This window comes from Apodemus sylvaticus, chromosome 5 (genome assembly GCF_947179515.1).
Source record: "Apodemus sylvaticus chromosome 5, mApoSyl1.1, whole genome shotgun sequence".
In the NCBI taxonomy this organism is placed as follows: domain Eukaryota; kingdom Metazoa; phylum Chordata; class Mammalia; order Rodentia; family Muridae; genus Apodemus; species Apodemus sylvaticus.
Window position 1 is genome coordinate 47,651,277 of NC_067476.1, and position 23,622 is coordinate 47,674,898.

The window sequence follows — 23,622 nt, forward strand, 5'->3', positions numbered from 1 at the left end:
ATGATTATCACATTTCTTCCTAAGTTCTGTTCATTCACAATCGCTTTCCAACAAGGAGACATTCCCATAGTGTGATAGAATCTTGAAAAAGCACATGAAACCTCTATAGAGCAAATTATTTCTACAGCCACACAGGGCAGATGGAATTGACATTTGACTCAGACATGCTCGCTCTCTCTCTCTCTCTCTCTCTCTCTCTCTCTCTCTCTCTCTCTCTCCCTCTCTCCCTCCCTCCATCTCTCTCTCTTCCTCCTCCTCTTCTTTCCAACCTCCTCCCTCCAAAACACCTCTCCTTCTTTTGCTGTGACCCTCCTTGCTCCCTCTGCCCTCCTATCTACATCTGTATCTCTATCTCTATGTCTATCTCTATGTCTAGCTCAATCTCTATCTCTATATACTATATCCATATATATACATATCTATTTATCCTCTCTTCTCTTGCTTCTCTTCGGTCCTTACTCTCTTAATATCTTGTATCTCTCTTTCCCTTATGAAGTTCTTTGGGACTGCAGTTTAACTGTATGAAGAATCTAGGGAAATAATCCCATATCAAGATCATTGGCCCCATAGCACCAGCAAAAATTCTTTTGCTGTCATGTAAGTTAATATATAATAGGTTCTGAAAGCTGGGATATAAACATCTAAGGTGAACTACTATTTTGTGCAACTTAGGCTGCATCTTCTCTTCTTACTCTCCTGGGCTACTTCATTTATAGGTTGTCACATGGTATCTGGTAAAAAAAATAATTCTCATTAGAGAACACCTGATAAGCAGAACAGAGCTGACACTCTGCATTGAAGTGAAGAGACACTTCCCTGTGGACAAATAAATTTCAGTATCATTGGATGCAGATGTGGAACTGGGGAAAGTTATAAGTATACTTCCAACAGCAGGATGTGTTTGATGACAGTAAGATAATGGGGTGAAGGATTTAAGAGGCAATCTGTTCCTATGCTAGATGGAGGCACAGGATCATTTTTGTGCTGCTGTGCCATCCACTGGTACTCATTTTATTCCCTTGCCCTCCCTCATTGAGATAGGATTTGTGATTTATGCAAGATTGGGTTGGATACTTGCTCCTTCATTTCATTATTGGTTTTATAATACTCAAATACAGATAAGAATATAAAAGACTAAAATTGGTTACATATTTGGCATGACAGATGCACTTTCAATGCTTGGAGAGATGAATTTTCTTATTAGCTGAAATATATGCAAATATTAAAATTATAGAAAAATGTACTCCTGCTAATGGAGCTGAGCCTATGCTATGTCTAATGGTATCATTTTCTGCATACAAATCCAAACTTGGTTATAGGTCATATATTTAGATTTGATAGAATTTAGCTCAGCACTTTCCCAACTCAATTCTAAATCAATTTCCCGAGTACTAAACAGTTGACTTCTTTATAACACCCAGAATAAATAGCAGGGCGGCTGTTATGTCAGTGTAAAAGAACTGGCCTTTTGAAAGTGATGGGACAAGGAGAGGGGGTTGGGGGGGTCCTGGAGGGAAGACTGGGAAGGGGGATAACATTTGAAATATAGACAATTAAAATGATTAATTAAAAAAAGAAAGTGATATCTAAGATTCCTTTGGCCTTACAGAGATCCATAGGACACACCATCACATTCTTAGAACCAAATTGAAGCTTTTAGTGTTGACATCCTAGAAATTTCAGAGGAAAATAGTTCAAGTTGTGTTTTCCTTCTAAGTCATTTAACTTGCTGCTGAACCTTGGAATCGCTTTTGAGTCATAATCACCGTGGCACTAGCTATCTAGGTGTCTGTTAAATGTTTTACTATATTTCAATATGAACCAGATCACAACATAAGCTTAATATATCAGTCAGTGTTATGTAGAAGAACAGAACTGATAGAATGAATTTGGGTGTATTAAAGGGGTATTTATTGGATTGACTTACAGGCTGTTGTGGTCTGGTCAGTTCAACAGTGTCTGTATCCTTCAGGAAATGTCAAGAATCTAACATTATTCAGCCCATGAGGCTGGATGTCTCCGTTGTTCTTCAGAATACATCAGAATCCCAATTAATTGGGCTCTAATAGCAGAGATGTCTGGGTAGAACACATGAACCTGCCATTGAGACTGAAAACAAGCAGGCAAAAAAGCACAATCTTCCTTCTTCCGTCCTTTCCACCAGAAGGTACAGCCCAGATTTAGGGTGGTCTTCCTACCTAACATGATCCACTCAAGAAAAATTCCTCAATATTTTCCCAGCTGCTTTGGTTTTAGTTGATTCCAGGAATGGTCAAACTGACAACTGATGAGAGCCATCAAAGACCTGCCCTTGGCTTTACCTAGGGGAGCAACTAGTTTCCAGGTCTGGACAGTGCTTCCTGACAGATGACTGAGAAGATTGACTAAGGCAGGGAACTAGACAGAAAGTGCCCAGCCACTCCTCCAGGTGTACAGCTCATCAGCTATGTGACAAGGAGGAAGTCTGAAATCTTTCTGTATCTCTGTTTCCTGGCCCTGAAAAAGGAAAAGTAAAAATAATCCACCCCTTACAACATGATCAAGAATATCAAATAAAATGTCTGACTTTACACTGGCCAGCTCTCATTTTTCACTTGTAAATCTTTTCCAGTTCTTTTTCTCATAGTTCAGTGATGTTAGCATTTTCCTGGCTTGCTGCTAATCTTTATTGAAATGGAATACTTAAACCCACTGTTATTTTCCATCACTAGTTTTCTTTCCTCCTACAAACTGTCTAATATTTGTGTGTGTGTGTGTGTTTCCCGCATCCAATTTTCTTCCCACTATAAACTTTGTATAATTGTTGTTGTTGTTGTTTGAAGTGGGGTTTTTTTTTGTTTGTTTGTTTCTTTAGTATCAGGACATTCTATTGTAACCACTTTATAATGCATCCATTGTCTTGTAAACATTTTTCATCACCTTGAAATTATTTAACCATTCAACCCAACCTGCACTTCATTTACAATGTGATGAGGAATGAGGATCTCTTGATGGTGCCCTCAAAGTCACCACCCAACCTTTCCCACACAATTGCTTGGTCTTGCTGCTGTGACATCCTTTCTGCAACTCCTCTTGCCCACACAGCACAGCAGACATCTCAGGTTCTGTCCCTGACAAGGCCCTGCTGACATCACATATGGCATATGCCTGCCACACACTCCAATGTACCTCGTACATGTGCACGACCATTTGGGGCTATAAAGTTTTCCTCCAAGAAGACTCAGTGAAACAGTATTTGGCAAAACCAGAACGGGGAACTGGGAAGGGGTGGGAGGGAGGACAGGGGAAGAGAAGGGGGCTTACGGGACTTTCGGGGAGTGGGGGGGGCTAGAAAAGGGGAAATCATTTGAAATGTAAATAAATAATAAATTAAAAAAAAAGAGTATATTCAATAAAAAGTAATATAAATAAATAAAATATCCAATAAAAAATGAAATAACAAAACAAAACAAAACAAAAAAAAAAAAAAAAGTTTTCCTCCAAGGAGGTGAGATCTCTAGAGGATAATGAAGACACCCTATGTTTATGTAAATAAACTGAAACAAGCCCTGTTAGTTACAGTATTAAAATCATTTGTTCCTAATTTACTCTTCCAAAAATGATAGAGGAAAACTATAGATACACTTTCCTAAATGTGTCTCTTTCTTTTCTTATTGCTGATGATACATTGTGTTTCTGCACAATTATAATGAGCATAAGGAGCCACAGCTATGAGATAGGTACTGCATTTCATCAATAGAAAAACTATCTTATTCTTTATAATGTGCTTCCATGAAGACTTTGCCTCCAAAGAATATAGCTTAGAACGCTTTTCTTTATTTGCATTTAATATATTTCGGCCAACCTTTTCTTTCTAAATGGTTTTAGTTTTATTACCTATTTCTTATGAGTTTACTTTTAATCTCAGTGTTTCAATATTAAGTTTGTTATTAATTCAATAATTACCATGTTTGCTTTTTTTTTCTTTTAGCATAGCTAATATGGATGGTTTTATTCTGTTCCTCATGACTATCAGATTAGATGCACATTGATTTGGGGGGGTCACACAGTTAATTTTCATTAGTTAATAGTTTGTTCTCTAGTTCTTCATTATGTTCAGTTTATATTCAGTGTATAGATGAAAGTTTTATAAAACATAACTATATATATATATATATATATATATATATATATATAATATATATATATATATATATATATAGAGAGAGAGAGAGAGAGAGAGAGAGAGACTAAGAGTGAGTGTTGTTATTTAATCACAGAAAGACTTCTTGTTCCTGTTCCTGGACAAGCATAAATTTGATTACATCATAAACTTGAAATTTTCACAATTGTTACCAGTAAATTGGTATGGTATTAATTTAACTTTTGTTAACTATTTCCATTTACTTCCCAACTTCATTTTTGACCATGTATTTCCCCTACTATATCTTCCAATGTGGTGTGTAGAGTTTAGATTGCCCTCTGTTCTCTGTGCTACTTTTCTGTAGCTCTCTGTCACCTCTCATGCTACTGCTAATATGCCACACCTTCAGACTGCTCACATCCCTCTCAAGTCTCTGAGAAGTTTTCTTGTCTTTTGATTTCCCCTTGATCTCTCTACTGAGAGGTTGGCTTGGTTCATCCAAGCCTCCCCACCTACACACTAGCCAACAGGTTCTTGAAATGAAAAGTTCAAATATTTTCCATTTCACTCTATACTGTTTTCTCAAGACATGCTTTTGTGTTGGTGAATATTGATACAGATCGTCTACAATATCGGTTTTCATTGTAACATTTAAATATAGAATATACTTTTCCATAGTCTGTGTTGTATAGGGAAAGGGTATCAGTCACATAAATTTCAGTTATATGTAAAAAAAAAAAAAAAAGCCAGTTTTGAAGTGTCTAATGCCTGGTGCTTGTGTTTCAACCCATCGAATCTATTGTTTTATTATGCACTCATCTTTTCTGTAATACTTTTCCAGCACTATGGTTTGCGAATATGCCTGCCATATTTCAAAAGCAATAAGAAGTATTACCTTTAGAAAACATGCTGACAAGAAGTCTGGCTTTATAAAAGAGACAGTGACAAAGCACTTGTCCCTGTGAACCCTGCCACACTGGGCATTTTATGTGCAGACATTTTATGATTCTGGCAGCATTACAGAGTAGCACATTGACCCTGAATTTATGTATCAGGCTGCTGGCCTTTAATTCACATTGCGACCATATAAAGATATTAGGACTGAATTTGCAATTTTTAATGTGGTAAAAATAATTGTTGGTGAGACATGCTTGTCACTTTTTATCTTTATTCTAATGTAACATATATAAACTTTTTAATTCCAAGCTGTAAACTTTCTGAATAGCTAAGTGAATACAGTTCATACTACATACGGGAATGACCCTTTTCATGTGGTTATTAATGAGAGTCACTACCTGTGACCACAGACTTGTGAAAGTAGGATAAAACCCAGGTTGAAATAATTTCATTGATTGTCCCTTATTAGATTTAGTGTCTGGCAACTGTGACTCATTAGTGTTTCGCCTCCAAGAAACTCAAGACTGGTAAATACACAACCTTCTTGTTAAGATGTGAATAATTGGTCAAGAATTCTCTGAGCATAAATATTGTACCAATATACTGTAAAAACTGCTGTAAACATGAACTCTCCATAGAGACAGGTATAATGAATTTCTGTGGCCTAGGAACAAAAATGTCAGTTGGGTTTGTAGATCAAAAGCATTAACAAATGGGTAATCTTGAGCTACATGATGTTTTGTGAGGTAATAAAGCAAGAATAGACATGATGACTTGAAAATCACGTATAATAGAATGCACTATGTTACAGAAGTGATCATTTACATCTTTTCCTAAGACAAATACAACACTTAATGAAAGGCCTTCTTGTCTTCGGTGTCTGATACTTGTCTTCATGACAGATTTTATTTTTTAATATTTGAGATTATGTGTGTTATTTCTTTTTTATGTGGTTTATTGTGTCACATAAAGAATTAATGTGTTAATGAATTGGCAGTTGCAATGGTATGAGCAATAAAGGAAACTTGGTGTATTTAGAGTATGGTGGATTCTACGCAGAGCAGTGCCCTTAGCTCTGCAACCGGGGACCTACTCTCCTCTTTAGATGAAGCTTTCCCATTCTGTACAATGAATTACCTGCAAGGCTGATGGACAGAAAACATCTCACAATTGTGTGCGTGAGATATTAGTACTTATGAGGCTTCCTAAAGGGGCTTGTTTAAATATCTGGTGTTTTCTTCAAAGGACAAAACAAACCCTTCAGCTCACTCTCTTGTCTTATTAACAGCAATGGTCATCATTTTTTACTTTTCCACAGGCACTATATGACAACAAACTTATTTGTTCTTTCATTATCTTCTGCTTTGAAAAACACTCCAAATTCATTTGTACTCTTTACCCACGTGGGGGGTCCTTGTAGCTCACCGCGTCTCTTCTCTCACCATCCCTAAGAAACAGTGCCTAGTCCTAGCTGAAGGCCTGTGTTAGATGTGATCAGCACCACATTAAGAATCCCTGGTGCCTTGCAAGAGAATAAGGGAAGGAGCATCATTTTGATGCCCTATGAGGAAACTGGCAGGTGTTGACTTAGAAGATTGACAAGCACTGTGGTTTCCTGTTTGCTCACTGTGATTTTTATACTCCAGGCCCAGAGCTGAATATACAGTTGCTTATGAGGGATGGAAAGAAAGATTGGAGAACACATCAGAAATGCAGAAGTGTCTTCACTGCATAAAAGGCTACTGGGCAATGATATCCAAATCTCAGAGCACTCAGGCCACTGATTGTTTTAATAATAACTTTGCAAATTTTCCTTGGAGTTGAAATATGATAAGAATTGAACAGTTCATATGTAAACACGATCTGTAAATTTTAGCAAAAATAAACAAGCTAGGTTAGGCTAAGATTATCCACAAAGGGGTGAAATTTGTGAATAATATGCAAAATAATATTTATATTTATTATTAAGAACATTTAGTGATATATATGTATATGTGAATATATAAATATATATATTCACAATGAGTTGAGATCAGTGCAATTGAACATTCTGTGAAAATCTTTTATGCACTCAAAAAATTAAGGTATCTCTACTTAAGCATGGTGATTTTGGGGAATCATTTATCTCAGAAACATTGCACACTTGTATAAATCAAAATTTTGGGTGGCAGTTAAATTTCAAGATATCTGATCATTGAGAATAGATCAGTGTACTATAGTCAATCACAGTGCTTATAGAATACAACTTCTTGATACCCTATAGTTTGTATTTTATAATGTGGTAAATGAAATATCTTTATTAAACATATAAAATATTTACTTAAACAAAAAATCACAAACACCTACACAGGGAGTTGAAATGCCAGTTGTTTTAACTATTTTTGAGCCACAGAAACTGTTCTTATCAGTCACTGTGTAAAATAAATCTTGAAGACACACCAAAAATTAAAAGTGAACAACCTAATAAAATATTTTAATGTGGAGGCTGAGGGCTGAGGAGAAATGGGGCAAGAAGGAAATGGAGTGACATGTTATTGCTGGAGTGATTTAGTTCTTGGTCCAAAGTAGTTATACTAAACAAACATACACAATAAGATACGCCAGAGATATACATTCTTTGTCCCAGAAGCTACAAGCTCTAAAAGGGACAAGCATGGAGTCCATGGCTAAGTGGTGAATACATACTCACACATTTATAGACACATACATGAGTGCACGCACGCATGCACACACACACACACACATTTTCTTTATTTTTAAGATATATTTATTTATTTTATGTATATGAGCATGCTCTTGCTGACACACCAGAAGAGGGCATCAGATCCCATTACAGGTGGTTTGTGAGGCATGATATGGTTGCTGGAATTTAACACAAGACCTCTAGAAGAGCAGTCAGTGTTCTTAACTGCTGAGCCATCTCTCCAGACACACATTTTCAAAAGAATAGGAAGCCATCTGGCAAAGTGGTAGCAGGGAGGCACGAGATGAAATCGGAAAGCCTGGCTTTGTATCCAGTTCAGGCATATGTGAGCGATCTAACAGGGTCCAGCCACACAACTAGGAGAGCCCTCATGTAGCTTTCACTGAAAGGGATTATTGAGGTACATGTTGTCTTGTGTCTAAGGATGAGCTTAGACTGGATTACTCACAGGATCCTTGGGCTTCAGGCTACCATCATTCTGTAAACTTGCAGTCAGTCCTTCCTCTAGCACCTGGTGTCCAAGTCTTCTATGTTGTGCAATGGTTTAGGAGGAACAAAGGGCAAACTCCCTGATGTGCTTGACAGATGAAGCTGTTTCTAGTGAGACTGTTGTTGTTTCTTATGTAACATCTGCCTCTGCATAAAAGAAAAACACTCTCAGCCAGCCATTGAACTGAGCACAGGGTTCCCAATGGGGGAGCTAGAGAAAGGGCCCAAGGAGCTGAAGGAGTTTGCAGCACCATAGGAGGAACAACATGAGCCACCCAGTACTCCCAGAGCTCCCATCAACCAAAGAATACACATGGAGGTACCCATGGCTTCAGATACATAGGCGGCAGAGGATGATCTCGTTGGACACCAAATGGAGGCGAGGCCCTTGGTCCTGGAAAGACGTGATGCTGTAGTGTAGAGGAATACCAGGACAGGGAAGCGAGGGTGGGTTGATTGGGGAAGGAGAGATGGCTTATGGGATTTTCAGGGGAGGGGGAAACCAGGAAAGGTGACAACATTAGAATTGCAAATAAAGAATATACCAGAAAGAAAGAAAGAGAGAAAGAAAGAAAGAAAGAGAGAGAGAGAGAGAAAGGAAGGAAGGAAGGAAGGAAGAAAGAAAGAAAGAAAGAAAGAAAGAAAGAAAGAAAGAAAGAAAGAAAGAAAGAAAGAAAGAAAGAAAGAAAGAAAGAAAGAAAGAAAAGAAAGAAAGAAAGAAAGAGAAAGAAAGAAAGAGAAGAAAGAAAGAGAAGAAAAGAAAGAAAAGCATCTCTAATCTGCAATCTCTCGTTTTAGTCACAGGTACCTCCTTCAGGGTTGAGCATAAGAAAAAAATCCACACACAAAAATTTTACTTGCTAATATTCCAACTGTATTCAAACCTGTCCCTTAGGAATTTTGTGATTCTGGGGAAGTTTTCTGTTGTTATTTGTTGTTGCTGCTCCTGTTGTTTTAGCTACTATGTATTTCTCTTTTCAGCCATATAAGCTTTAGGATATAGCATCTACCCACAAGGTTGTTAGAGAAAATATTTAGACGTTTATGCAGAATTTAGCATAAATGCAACATATATTAATTGAAAAATGTTAATTATTAGGTTATACATGTGTTAATAAGTCATCATTTGTCATCATACTAACTTCAAAAGTAGAAGAGAAGGGCAATAATGCTTTTCTGATGCTCTCCTCTTGTATGCACATTTAACTTTGTCCTGGAACGCTGGAAAAAAGAAATTGACAGAGAAACTGAAAATGCTGTGATACTTTGTGGTCCGGGTTAGGAGACCAAGTACTCTAGAAGCTGTCCGTGTTCATAAGTTGATGCTATTTTCTTCTCATGCTGACACCTATCTGAAAATGCTACATTTGTTTCCAGCGACCTTCAACCTTACTAAGCCCGGAGACGCCAGTACCGCCAGGAGTGAGGGCCAGTCGGATCTCTCCGAGGCACTGTCTCTGAAGGAGAGGATGGCAAGGTACCAGGCAGCTGTTTCACAGGGTGACGTCCGCAGCTTCTCGGCTAATGTAAGCACCTCCGGAGAATTTTGCATGAGTGATGTGCATGCTGTTTGTCCATACTTCTTCCTTCCTTTGGAAAAAAACAGAGTCGTACTAGTTGAAAACCAAAACAGTTGAATAATTGTAAAACAAAAACAAATGCTAGACACTGGGATAATTTTTACAGCGGACAAAAAAAAATTAAAACGGAAATCGAATTCAGAACTTCTGACTTGAAGCCTCGGATGTACTGTTTGATGGTTGCATGACCTGGAGCTATTCTCTTGACTGCTCTTAGAGCTTCAGTTCTCTGCACTGAGGAATGGGAATAATTATCTACCACATAGGGGTCTTGGGGAAGAACCAAGGAGATAATTTATGTGGAAGGCAGGAGCACTCCGCAAATGTGTTGATATTGTCATCATTACCAATTAACCTATAGCTATTCTCTTCAGGAAGGTTCAGAATTCATTTCAAATCTTAATAATGTGGGCTTATGTGCTGCCCTCCTCGGTCTTGTGCATCATTCATTTAAATTCTCTTGCAGTATAATTTCTTTTGCTTTTTTCGTTATGCGCTGAGTCTATTAGGAGAAGCTTAATCAACATAGAAATGAGAGAGATTATCAATTCAGGCACTTTACTAAACCAATTATGATTATGAGAAACTCTGAGATTCAAAAAGATCACCAATTTTAGCGCCAACCCATAATAAGTAATGTTCAAAAGAACTTGTAGGATTTTATAATCCGTGTCCTTCAACTTAATGAAATAATAAGAACATTCTTTTATAATTATATCTCCAAATTAGCCATGTGTATGTGTGTTAGAGACAGACAGACAGACAGACAAAATCCTAAAGGTAGAATTTTAAAATAGCTACTCAACATTCACAAATTATTTAGAGGCCAGGCTGACTGTGCCAAACTCATTAGCAGCCCTGCAATTGCAGATGACATTTAAGTTTTTACATAGTCATTAAAATACATTTTAGATACTGCATAGATTTGGAATGAGTGTACAGAAATGACTTGAGTAACAATACCACTTCGCAAACAGTAGCAAGTCAATACTGTTTGCTAGTCTTCTTATGAGCGCCCCCTGCTGGAAATTTTAAAACGTGACTACAAGGTAATTCTAAATTACTCAGAAAACAGCCAACATTGTAATGTATAAAATAAAGACAACAGCAAAAACAAAAAGATTGATTTGCAAACTACCGGACTGTTTCTAAGACAAGAAAATCCCTCATTCAATGCTTGATATTTGGTATAAAATGGTTTTACTAAGACTGTTTCCCGTAAGTGGATAATGACATAAAACAGGTTATTAGTATCATGATATGATTTGTATTCTAAGGTGCTAAAAAAAGAAAAGGTAAGTGTTTAAAATGGGCACACAGCCCATTTGTAAGACAAAAATGTTCTAGTAATCAACCATAGTCCTATAGAAGATGTGAACTCTGTTTAGTCATTATTGAACTCTGCCATATTTATTCTACTAGCTTCCCCATTACCTAGCTGTTAGGAATACCCACATTACACTAGTGTCCTCAGTGTGTGATTACTTTCTGCTTGTGGTGGGGTTTTCACTTTCAAATGGGCAAAATATGAAATACTACAAAGAAGAATATGCTTTGACCTTTAAAAACTAGCAAGAAGAAACTTTTTTTTTAGTGGTAAAACAACTGTTTCTTCTCAGAAAACAATCCTATCAAGAATCAAGTGAAATAAAGTATATTTCCATCATTTTGATGTTTTGTTTCTGTTTTCAAACAATATGCTTTGAACCAGAATCATTTCTTACGTTTCACATGCATCCAGTGGTCCTTACCATAGTGATCACAAATAAGCTGTAGCGGCCCAGTCTGCCTTCAAGATTTAACTCAGATCTCACTGCAAACTGAAAGCAGTTCTTCTCTAATTCATAAATTGTGAAGAATTAGCTGTTGGGTTTGATAACCTCCTGGTTGGCTATAATGTGTTATATCTGGAGCCTATTAAATGTCTAACTTAGTCTTTATTCTGTTGGTATAAAATAGATAAACTATATGGATATGAATAAATTAAATAATCCTATTCAATAAATAACAGAAATTAAGACCAGTGTGAAAATCTTCCATATAAAGGCCCAAATTATAGGCATGACATTTAGGGAAATTATTTTTAAATGAGTGCACAATTATAAAATTAAATTCCCAGATTCATGATTCCAAAGGTCTCTTAACTATATTTAAAGTTCCTTTTCATAGACGAGGGTATTTTTGGTCCTCAAACAACCATACTCAATTTGTCTCAGATATTATGATCAAGAAAATATTGCAATACTGAGCTCACAAATATCTCAATAATATAGAAAAAAGTGAAATAACAGTCTTGTTTTTCAGTGGTATCAAATACCTCATCACTTAGTCCAGTAAAGCCACTCCTGACTCTCTACAGGGCTGCCACACACATTGAAAGTGGAAAATCTGGAAATTACAGATTCAACCCAAACTGATTCCAATGTGTCTCAGACTTGCTTGAACAGCTAACAGTGTCCCCTCGTGTTAACTGCCAACTGGCAATGGTGGCTCTACATGCAGACATGCTCATGGGACAGGAGCAGCCTCTGGGCAGCCCTAGAACAGAGAGGGGAGTAATGTGTACAAAGCAACAAATTAAATGCCAGATCCTATGGTGTAACTTTGTTCTCTTTATCTTTAACACAGACCACAAATTTGTAACAGAAATAGTGCTCTGTGGTAAGCTTGTATCAGAATCAGCACTAAAATCACCATTTGTCCAACTTCCCAAACTATGTTGCTTCTTGTTAGTCCTGCCCTACCCCCCCAAACAAAACCATTTCGTGTCATTGATTAGGACTTACATCTTAAATGGATGACTGAGTAATATATTTACCTAGGTTTAACTGTTGAGAATTTAAACTAACTCATTATTATCGGCACATCCATTAAGTTCCAGACCTTCTTTCCCAGACCAAACCTGAGAAACGGAATACAAGTAAATGTAAAAGGATTTAACACAAGCCAGTCTAGTTATGAGGTCATTAAAAGTAACACTGATTAGCTGCAGCATTCTGAGTGTGGTGCTAAACAAAGCGAGAACTTGGGAGTGATCCTGTGAGCAGGTGTCGCTCCAGCAATGGCCACCAACTGCATTGCATTTGGGTGACCCTTCTCTATGAGAAGGATATCTAAGCACCATTTTTATCCACCATGAGGGCAGGGGAGGGGAGATCTATCTGACTTGGTTTGGCAAAGAGCTACAGTGTGTCACAGTGGCTCGAACAATAGCAGAGGTAGCACTGTTTATAAGATTATGAAAATCCAGAAACTGTATGTGCTTGTGTATATGTGATGTGTCTGCTCCCAAGGTAGATAGATGTCAGAGAAAAGGGATGCATAGAGCTGGATTTCAATCCATATAGTAGATAAGAGGCAAGTGCTACAGTTGATACTTCTTTGAATAAGTGATTACTGGAAGAGAATCCAGTTTTTGACACAGTTAATGGGGCTTAAAAATTAACTTGCACACGATTTTTGCATTACTTCTTTTTTTTTTTACATATGAAAGTTCTTGACAATAATTACATTAATTCCTGTAATTTAAAACTTATGTTTTGTTTGCATATGATCTCTCTAAGGAGGACATTTATTCCAAATAATAGTAGGCATGGTTAAAGGAAATATTTGGCCTTAATTCACCCTTCTGTTGCCTTACTTTCTGAAATTTCAAAAATGGATCTCAAACTCTCTCATGTCCTTAATAGATAGCAAATATCAGTAAATGAGTAGGAATTATTTTTAAAGTTTCGAAGAATTGTAGAGTATATGTGGAATACATAGAAAGTAGACAACTGTATCTCTTCCCATTGAACAAATACATTGTGAAGTAACTAAGAACACATGAAGCCAGAGAGAAAGTTGCTATGGTAATACAAACACTGCAGTTTTTGACAAGAACACATATGACTCCACATGAGCTCAGGCTCGTGCTTCTGCATCAGTTCCTAAGATGTATGGATTTCTTAAAACCTTTCAAGGACCCCCATATTTTGGTGAAGATTGCAGACCCTCGGGTACCCAGATTCTGTCAGATGTGACATTATCCATCAGGACCTCTGTGACTTAGACGGTGCTGCACTCCCTGTGCTATTTATATCAGCACTGGTCCAGACCTCAGGAGTCCTGTTGTGGTGTGAAATGTCACTGAGTCTCCATCTACTTGCATGTAGAACTAGAGGCTTCCCAGGCAAAGGGTTTACATGGGGTCAGGTTGCTTGTCCCTTGGCATCCCATCTGGACTGGAATGCCTGCTGGGCTCAGGAAGTTGTGGAGTCATCAAAACCAAAGCCTTAGGCTCTTTTGCACTTTCCTGTGAGCCCTGTGAGCTGACAAGGTTCCTTAGTGCCAAGCAAGTTCATTCCCAAACTATGTGCTGAGATCAGTTTTCTCATCTAAAAATATGACCTTCTATCCAAATCTCCTGTTCCTGCCACTTGGACCTGACATGCCAGTGCTCAAAGCAGAACTGAGACATGCCAGTTCTGGAGAACGGTAGCTGTGTACCTGCCTGTTCGTTGAGCTAGTAATTGAGACAGACAGGTGTCATTCAGATTAAGACTGAGACAGACAGATTTAATACCATCACTTCATGGCCTGCACATAAGGACATAAGATGTTTCACATCTCCAAATCTCAGGCTCTTTAGATTAAAATGTAGAAAATGGATGTCTGTGGCTCACAGGATACAGCGAAGCATAAACTGATGGAGTGTGTATATGAATATATGCAAAACTCGCCTGCCACTGTACCTCCATAAGTGGTTGTTTCTACTGACAGTTTCAAGCAGTTTTACATAAAGCCTTTTATTTGGTGTATCCAAAATAGTTGAAATAAAATTTGGTGTTGCTAAAAATGATTCTTATAATTATTCGTGATAACATGTCTCCTGCCTGTACAGATGTTTGAAACATCAATGACAGCTTAACATTGAGTTATAATTGATTTAGTTATTTTCATGCCCACCAATCATTCCCTATATTATTGGAGGAATACAGTACTCAGTCTAATTCAGACATCAAAAATGTATCTGAAGCAGGGTGATTTTACTCAGTCAGTGTTTTGAAGATACAATATATAAAATGTATGGTAAATGGCAAAACAGGAGAGTTTAATTTTAGTGGAAGGCTACAGCAATCATTTTGTGCTAATACCTGGTGGGGTTTTTTTTTTTGTGAGTTCTACCCCACCAATAATTGCCAAGTATAATGAAAGAGTAGCCCAAGTATACCATATATGCAGATGAAACCCTGAATTACCTTCTTAAATCACCATAGGTCATGGAAGAATCAGACGTGTGCACCGTGCCTGGTGGTTTGGCCAAGATGAAAAGACACTTTGAAAAGGACGAGATGACTTCGATCTGCAATGCCTTCTCTGAGTATCAGTACCAACATGAGAGGCGATCTGAGCAGGTAATGCCTCTATGGGCAATATGCAAATCATTTAGAGTTGAATCTGTTTTCACCAAAGTAAATATACTCCCTCTCTGGTGATAGAATAATTTTCACTGCTCATTTTTAAAAAGGCATCATTTAGAAAATCATTTAAGCATATTTACCTACTTAGAATATTTTGCCATGTGAGCTGTGCTAGAATGTTCTTTTCCAGAGTCCTACGTTTCAGACATAAATGAAAGTTAAATAGTATAACTTACCCAACAGCTAAACAGAAGTGCTGAGAGCGATGTCTGCATGCAGCTTCTACCTCTTGGTTGAGATTCATGACAAACCCTTTGCTAGATGTTTGCATCATTGGAATATGTAGCATTATTCAGAGTTTGTTGTGGGGAGTTTTATCTTGTTTTCTCTAATCATCAAACGTCAAAGCAGTAGAACCCAGATGTTACATAAAAACACATAATGTGACTTCTGGTGTATAAAACTTTCCCACTTCAGTCCTTCAGTATCATAATCATGAAATATTTTCATGAGATAAAATGGTTTTTAAATGTGAAAACCCAAGTCGTAAAATGTATCAGACAGACCTCAGCACTCAGAAAATTCGCAGCTTCAGTGTAAACAGCTGTACTGTAGGCCTTTGTTTCCCATGAGGAAGGGAGTAACCTGGGATGTGAAACTTTTCAGTAAGAAACAAAGAAGCTGTGTTTTATTTTCTAAACCCTAGAGAAAATATAGAGTTGAATAAATTTTATAAATATGAATCAGTTGGGTGCTATGTGTGGCAAGTAGTTAAGATGTCAGGTGAAGTCTTTCCAGAACCAGGGGCCACTCCTCTGTTCTTTTTGGACATCATTTAATATGTGGATTATTTCTTGGGTATTCCAAGTTTCTAGGTTATTATCCACTTATCAGTGAGTGCATACCATGACTGATCTTTTGAGACTGGGTTACCTCACTAAGTATGATGTTCTCCAGCTCCATCCATTTGTCTACGAATTTCATGAATTCATTGTTTCTAGTGGCTGAATAGTACTCCATTGTGTAAATATACCACATTTTTTGTATCCATTCCACTGTTGAGGAACACCTGGGTTGTTTCAAGCTTCTGGCTACTACAAATAGGGCTGCTATGAACATAGTGGAGCATGTTCATAGTGGAGCATAGTGGAGAAGTGGGAAGGAGTTGATGGAGGAACAGGGGGAGGGAAGAGGGCTTATGGGACTTGCGGGGAGTGGGAACCCAGAAAATGGGAAATCATTTGAAGTGTAAATAAAGAATACATTGAATAAAAAAAATAAATAAATAAAAAGAAAATCAACAATAGTATCTGATACAAAAATACAGAACATATTTGCTGAGCAAAAATGCATCTATTGAAAGTACATTTTTGTTCAGAAATTGAAAAAAAAAGATGTCAGGTGAAATGATTGAAAGTCCAATACCTTCACAATAGGTTTCGAGGTCTAGCTTTATCTGGAGGGTAAAACTGCGTTATATACTTAACTAAATATGTTCACAGGAAGAATTCTTTCTAATGATGCTTCAGGGCATATATATGAACAAGACAGTAAGGAATGGTGTACTTGTGATCTCATCTGTAACTGTTGGAACAAGGGAAACAGAGAGAGTCAACTGTAGACACTGTATTTTCAGAAAGATATATAAAATATAACTATGTTAATAACTTAAACAACTATCATCCCGCAGAAGCAATAATATGTCTGTAGTTACTTTACTACACACGTCAGAGTTCAGTCCAGCCTCCACCACTCACCTATTGAATGGCTTAGGCTTAGAGCGCCCCCTTCATTGGGATATGTACTTTGCAGTTGCATAAGGGTTTTCCATCCTACTTAGGAGGCCCCTGTGCTTAGTTTAAGACTATATTCTCTATTCTGAAATTTGCAATTGTTTTGAACAAATAACTCCAATTTTTCATTTTATCTGAATATCTATATTATTGTGGATTGTACTCACATCTGGAAGCATAAAATAAATCCATGGTTCATCCAAGTTTCACTCACAGATGACAAGTTGGGTTCGGGTCCTGTGGTGCATGAACACTGATTCATACTAGTCCCTAATCATTACATTTTGGGAAAAGTTTACCAAACAGATGATATATTAGTAGCTGGAGAGTTAACAATGTATGGCCTCTTTGTAGTAGTCAGGGCACAGATATTACAGTCAGATCAGGGTTCAATTCCTTTAGTTATCTGTGTGACAGCAAGGTCTTTAACTTCTTGGTGACTTATATTTTATAAAAAATATAAAATAAAATAAAAGTTATTATAGCATATAGCTCCTGGGCTTATTTACAAAATTAAATTGATATTCATACAGATTAAAACAAAGCCTAGGGAGTGAAGTGGGCTAGATGAGTGTTGAAAAGTATATACTGTTTTTACATCAACATCATAACAAAATGTACTCCTCAGATCTATCGTTTTTGACTTCCATAGGCATTGCACACATGTGGAGAAACCTACACAGAGACAGATAGGTGTACACACTTGAGCATACACAATTAAAATAAAAAAGAAAGTTGTAAATTACAAGTCGATGCCTAGACCATCATATAAATTACATGACTGTTTGTTTGTTTTAAATTTCTCTTAAATTATGTTTCTTCTTGATTACTCAGTCTTGTTCCAACTTAGTTTACTTTATTATTACCCAGATTGACTGAGAATTCTTTTCCCAGGGCTCAGGTGTGTGAGCGCGCGCGCGCGCATACACACACACACACACAGAGAGAGAGAGAGAGAGGGGGGGGCAGGGGGAGGAAGGGGGAAGGGTTAGAGGAGGTAGCCTTCAACATTCTGCCTTTGAATGGAGGACAACCTTTCATCCTTGAGCAAATTTCTGTGGCAGAGCATACTAACTAACTTAGTTACCTGCACTCTACTTACCTGTGTAGACATTCTCAGCATATATTTATCAATGGAGATTACATCCTGCGGAAACCAAACAAAACAAAGCACAAGACTTCTATGCACATTTTGTGAGTGACTATAAGATACAGACATGCTTTGTGCTATGAAGTACCAAAGCACATGAAAGCAATAAAAACCACATACAGAATATTTAGATCTAGTGACCTGTCTAAGCTTCCATTTCATTATCTATGTTTAGCTATAGTAAAAACGCCTGATAGTTCCCCTGGGATAAAGACATCTAAGCAACCACAGTGCACTTTCTAATATAGGGCAATCACAAAGAGGGTTAAACTAGTGAGCAGCATTGATTGCCCACTGCACATAGAATCCCGTGTGAGAATGAAATAAATCACTTCTACCTTGTGGATGCTTCTATCCTTCATAGAAGGTGGATCAAAATACCCATGGCTCACAGCTACCAATAGACTGAGCATAGGGTCCCCAAGGGAGGTGCTAGAGAAACGACCCAAGGAGCTAAAGGGGTTGCAGACCCACAGGAGGAACAAAAATATGTACCAAACAGTACCCCCAGAGCTCCCAGGGAGTAAACCACCAACCAAAGAGTACACATGGAGGGACCCATGGCTCCAGCTGCATATGTAGCAGGTGACCATTTCAGACATCAATGAGAAGGGAGGCTATTGGTCCTATGAAGGCTTGATGGCCCAGCATAGAGGAATGGCAGGAAAAGGAAGTTGGCGGGGGAGTGGTAAACAGGGGGAGGGTGGATGGGATAGGGGGCTTTTCAAAGGGGTAAGGAGGAAAGGAGGTAACATTTGAAATGTTAATAAAGCAAATATCTAATAAAATAAAAAATAAATAATAATAATAAAAAACAAAAGACATTAATTTAAATTGATTAGAAATATGAGATAAATTTGGTTTTAGAGGAGAAAGTGAAAACTGTCTCAGATATCCACTTTAGCTTTTCAAATAGCTGAAAGGCATCCTAAACATGTGTGCCTTTATCCCCAGGGATGAAAGGCAATAAACAGAGTGTCAATTTTGTTCTTACATAACTCTAAGACGTTGTTGGTTCAGCATTTGCAATAATTTGGCTTATTGAAAGTACTTGATACCTAGCTCCCTGGTCACTCCTCCTTTGGTCAAATATATTTAATTGGGTGTCATGCAATAACTAATATTAATTGAGAAACCGATTTAATTAGGGTGGAAAATAAAGAACATTTGTGTTGGGTTTCTGACAATATTTAATTTCACTGTTAGTAATGTTTTCATTACTTGCAATAATTAAGTCCAATCTGTGCCTTTCCTTTTGATATATTGAAGTCAGAGGGTTCAAGGTAATTGGCTATTTGGTAACCATTTGTCTTAGAGATCGGGTTTGAAAATGGGGCCATCTGAGAAATGTTAAGTCCTTTCTGTTTGCTTTGCACACCCGCTGGAAAGAAAACTGTTGGTGGAGCTTCATGTGACAAAATAGCTGATGGTAAAGAAGGTAGGATTTTATTTTGACTGACAGTTTCAGGAGATTTAGTCTCTTATGGTGGAGAAGGCAAACGGAGCAGCTTGGCCTGTGTCAGAAGACTGTTGCTTCTGGCACTGTGGAGGATGAGGAAGCTGACAGTTCAGAACTGGAGCCAGAATTGGAGATGAGCAGTGAACCTCCCACGGCAGACACCAGCAGCCCTCTTCTGCCAGTGAGGCAACACCAGCGAGTCCATAACTGCACCATAGCTGGCTAGAGAGGAAGTGTTCAAACCCACGGGCCTGCATGTTGCTTCAGTGAACCAAGACACGGGAACATTCATTGATGCCAGAAATGTTAAACAAGATAATGCCTCATTGGCATGTGTAATCATGCCCAGGAAAATTATGAAAGAAAGGAAGCTACCTCAGGCCCTGGGAGAAGAGAAATCAGTAGTAGGACAAAGTTGGCTTTTTGGAAAAACAGAGTTGTGACTGGGAGGTAGAGCACACCTTCAATCCCAGTACTCAGGAGATTGAATAGAAATATCATGTTTTGGTGTCAACCTAGTCTATTGGCAGGTGGCCAGCCCAGACTGCATAATGAGACTGCTTATATATACATACACATACACATACACATACACATACACATACACATACACATACACATACACATACACATACACATACACATACACATACACATACACATACACACACACACACACATACACATACACATACACATACACATACACATACACACACACATCTTTGTAGGGTTTCCCCACTGGTTATTATTGGTTTCTAACAGCACTCATGGAGACTTTGACATTATAAAAAAATAAACTGTTTTGCTTCCAGCAGGGATGATTGACACGTATCTCTCTCTGGAGATAATGAGCCACTCAGAATGCCTCCACTTTATTTATGTCAGATTTATCCTATCAACCCTTTAATTTTTTTCCATTTTTAAGAATGAGTTTTCAGCATTCTGTACTTGAAAAGACAGTTGATCCTTCATGCTAAAAGCCAAATACCACTCAAAGGAACACTTTTTAACTTTCACTTTTCGTGGCTTAGATGTATTTATCTGTACGAGTGTTTGGCCGGCAATTATGGACATGTACTTCACATGTGCCTAGTTACTACAGAGGTCAGAAAAGGGCATCAGATTCCCTGTCATTGGAGTTACGGAGTCCCGCTGTGTGAGTGCTGGGAACTATTTAGGTCATCTGCAGGAGCAGCCAGTGCTCTTAGCTGAGCAATCTTTCTAATCCGAAAAGGCAAGTTTTATCCATTTGCTATGACAAACCCTGGGAGGAACATTTTAAAAACCCCGCTCTCTCAACCTCAGATGCAGACCTATAATATGTGTGGAACAGATGGTGGGATGGACAGATAATGGGAAAGAAACTGTCACTGTCTCCCAGTGTTCATGCCAATGTGTGAGTCCGCAGCTTCCGTCTGGTGTTTTTAGGGCTTTTACCCTGTTCTTTTCTTCCTTGTTTAGAAGCCTCATTAACATATAATTTGAATACCGTGCTATCCACCCGCTTTATGGATACAGCTCAGTGACCGTTTTATACACTTGTGGAGTTATTTTATGTCACTGCAGCCTAGTTCTAAAATATGCCCCGCCCTTCCAAAGAATCCTCAGACCCCACAGAACCAGTCTAGCCCACTGGGCCCACTTCTCAAGCTCAGCACTTGGCTTCCGTATTTGTCCCTAAATATCCTCTTCATTTTCTTTCCCCATCTTTGTGAAGAGCTGAGGAGTCCCTCTAATTGTTGAGCTAGGAAGCCGCTTCCTTTTGAAAACTGTTTTGTTCCTTTCAGTTTCTCATTCCATTCTGTGGCTTAAGGGAGAAGGAACAGATGGGACCCCAAATGCTTTGGAAGTGCTCAGTGTGGTGGAGCACCCAGGAAATGGTTTCCCTGTGGCTCTGGCGCCCTGAACCTCAGCATGAGCTGAAAGCATCTGGGTCCCTCTGCCTGGTGCCATCTCAGATGTGCTGCATGGTGGCACGTGCTTTTCACATGCATCTGCTGTTGCAGAAATGCAAATGTAAATATTGGTCCTCTGAAAGACTTCATTTTTTGGAAGGATCCCTGGACAATTTTAGGTCTTAAAACAACAACAAAAAACGTTTCTGTCAGCTTGTGACAGATGCAATCTGACATCTGTGTGTTTTGGATTCTACAAAGATGACCTGTAATTATTTTCAAGCAAACTATATGTATTTTTATCAGCTGCATGTGTACATTGCCAACTTGCTCATACTTAAAATTACCTTCAGTTTATGCCACAAATATCAATTTTCAAGGTCATAAATTGCATTACTAGCTTTGCCCGGAATGGGATCACTATTGATACAGAGTGCTCTGTATTCTAGTTCATTTATATGCACTATTTTAAATGAATATTACAACTAAAAATGACAACACTCAACATAAGGCGATCTGGAGTATGTTTGGCCTCTGGCTACAGAATCAGACAACTTGGATTTTAATTTCTCAGGGTCAGTCACCCATCCTATACTGCATTGCACCGCTAACATAAATACTAAAAGGTCTTTTATTTAAAAGGATCCAAAATATAGAGGCTCACAGGTCTAGCTGCTGATATCTAGCATCAAGATTCAGAGACCCAGTGTTTTCTTGTTGTATCATAATAGGAAGATAACAGGATCTGAGGAAGAGAAAGAGAGAAAGGAAATAATACATCCTGGAAGAGAGTAGTTTGCGTATGTTAGGCATTTTACTTCCGATAATCATTCTTTACTTAGAATATGAGTTTTTAAAATCTTTATGTGAATGTAGGGACACAAGGAAGCCTTCTTTTGCACCTTAACATGCCTGTTAACTCTTTGTTTAGCTCTAGGTAACAGCCATTTTGGGGGACTCCAGAAATAATTGGAAATTAGCTTAAAATGAGCATACCTGTCTGTGCTTTGGGCACATGTTGTTCTGGAATTGTCAGAAATGCTGCTGAGCGCACATTTTAAAAATCAGAGTAGTAAGCAGGTCTTTCTCTGAAGAAAAGTGCTTAGCCTCATCTAAGGAATGAAAAAGATGAGGAGTCAAACTGCTCGGAAGACAAAGGAGAGGAGAGAGGAAAAAGCCTCCTTTGTGCAGGTGTTGTACAGCTCCAGGATGCCACCATGAATAGACTTCGGTTTTTAAGTGGAAGCCATTGAATAGGCTTTTATAACACTGGCTTTTCAAGACCACTTTGTTCATAGTATTGTGACAAGACATATGAGGAAAAAAAGATGAATTAGTTAGGGTATGAATGGAATCAGGCAGAACACGAAAAGCTATACTACTTGCAGAAATTAAGAAAACAGGACACACAGAGGTGGTTGGTTTGCCCATTTCTACTTATGCTGAACCTAATGCACTATACGGTAGGATTCACAGCACATTCTAGCTGTTGGGTGGAAGGGAACAAAGGCATATGTAAAAGGAAGAAAGTAATTTGTGGCACTCTATGGTTTGTGTAGTTGGGACAACCAACAGCGACATTGCCATGCGAAGGGTCCATATACAGGTTGCCTGTAACAGCTTTGCTTGGTTAAAAATTAAAACGAAGGATGACGTTTGCACTGATGCTGAAGTTGTTTTTTGTTTTGTTTTCTAAAACCAGCCCTTTAATCCTCTATAACTCTTCCTCGGTGTCTGGCTGAAGTGACAAAGTTCCATTACCTAGTGCTGACTCAGAATAAGAAGCACACATGTTTGCTAAATGTTGCTCCTGGCCTTGCTGGTTCAAATCTGTAACACTCACATGGCTGATCTGCAGGAACTGCTCTGTGCAGACTTCAGTTGACTGATTATTATGAGAACATCCGGTTGCTGACTATGCCTTAGCCGGCCACGATAACTCTACACAGCTCTTCCCTATTGCCTTCAGTTTAGAGAAGAGTAAAGGTGCCAACTCCAACCCCTCATGGGCCTATAGGTACAAGTTTCGTTAACGGACTGCTTTTTCTCTATCCTTGCATTTTCCTTTTTGCCAGGCTCATGAGGATCCATCCCCTCAGTGCCTTTCCTTGTCTAGTGTCTATATCC

At 38.3% G+C, this 23,622-nt stretch overlaps 1 protein-coding gene across 1 annotated transcript in view; it reads left to right on the forward strand.

Moving 5' to 3' along the window:
- The first annotated feature begins 9,682 nt into the window (after window positions 1-9,682).
- Window positions 9,683-23,622, forward strand: part of LOC127685418 (xin actin-binding repeat-containing protein 2) — a 44,932-nt gene continuing 30,992 nt past the window's right edge. Inside the window, exons 1-2 of the mRNA XM_052182619.1 lie at window positions 9,683-9,739; window positions 15,052-15,189. Of these exons, the coding sequence (XP_052038579.1) occupies window positions 9,683-9,739; window positions 15,052-15,189 (195 nt within the window). The remainder of the gene's footprint in view (window positions 9,740-15,051; window positions 15,190-23,622) is intronic.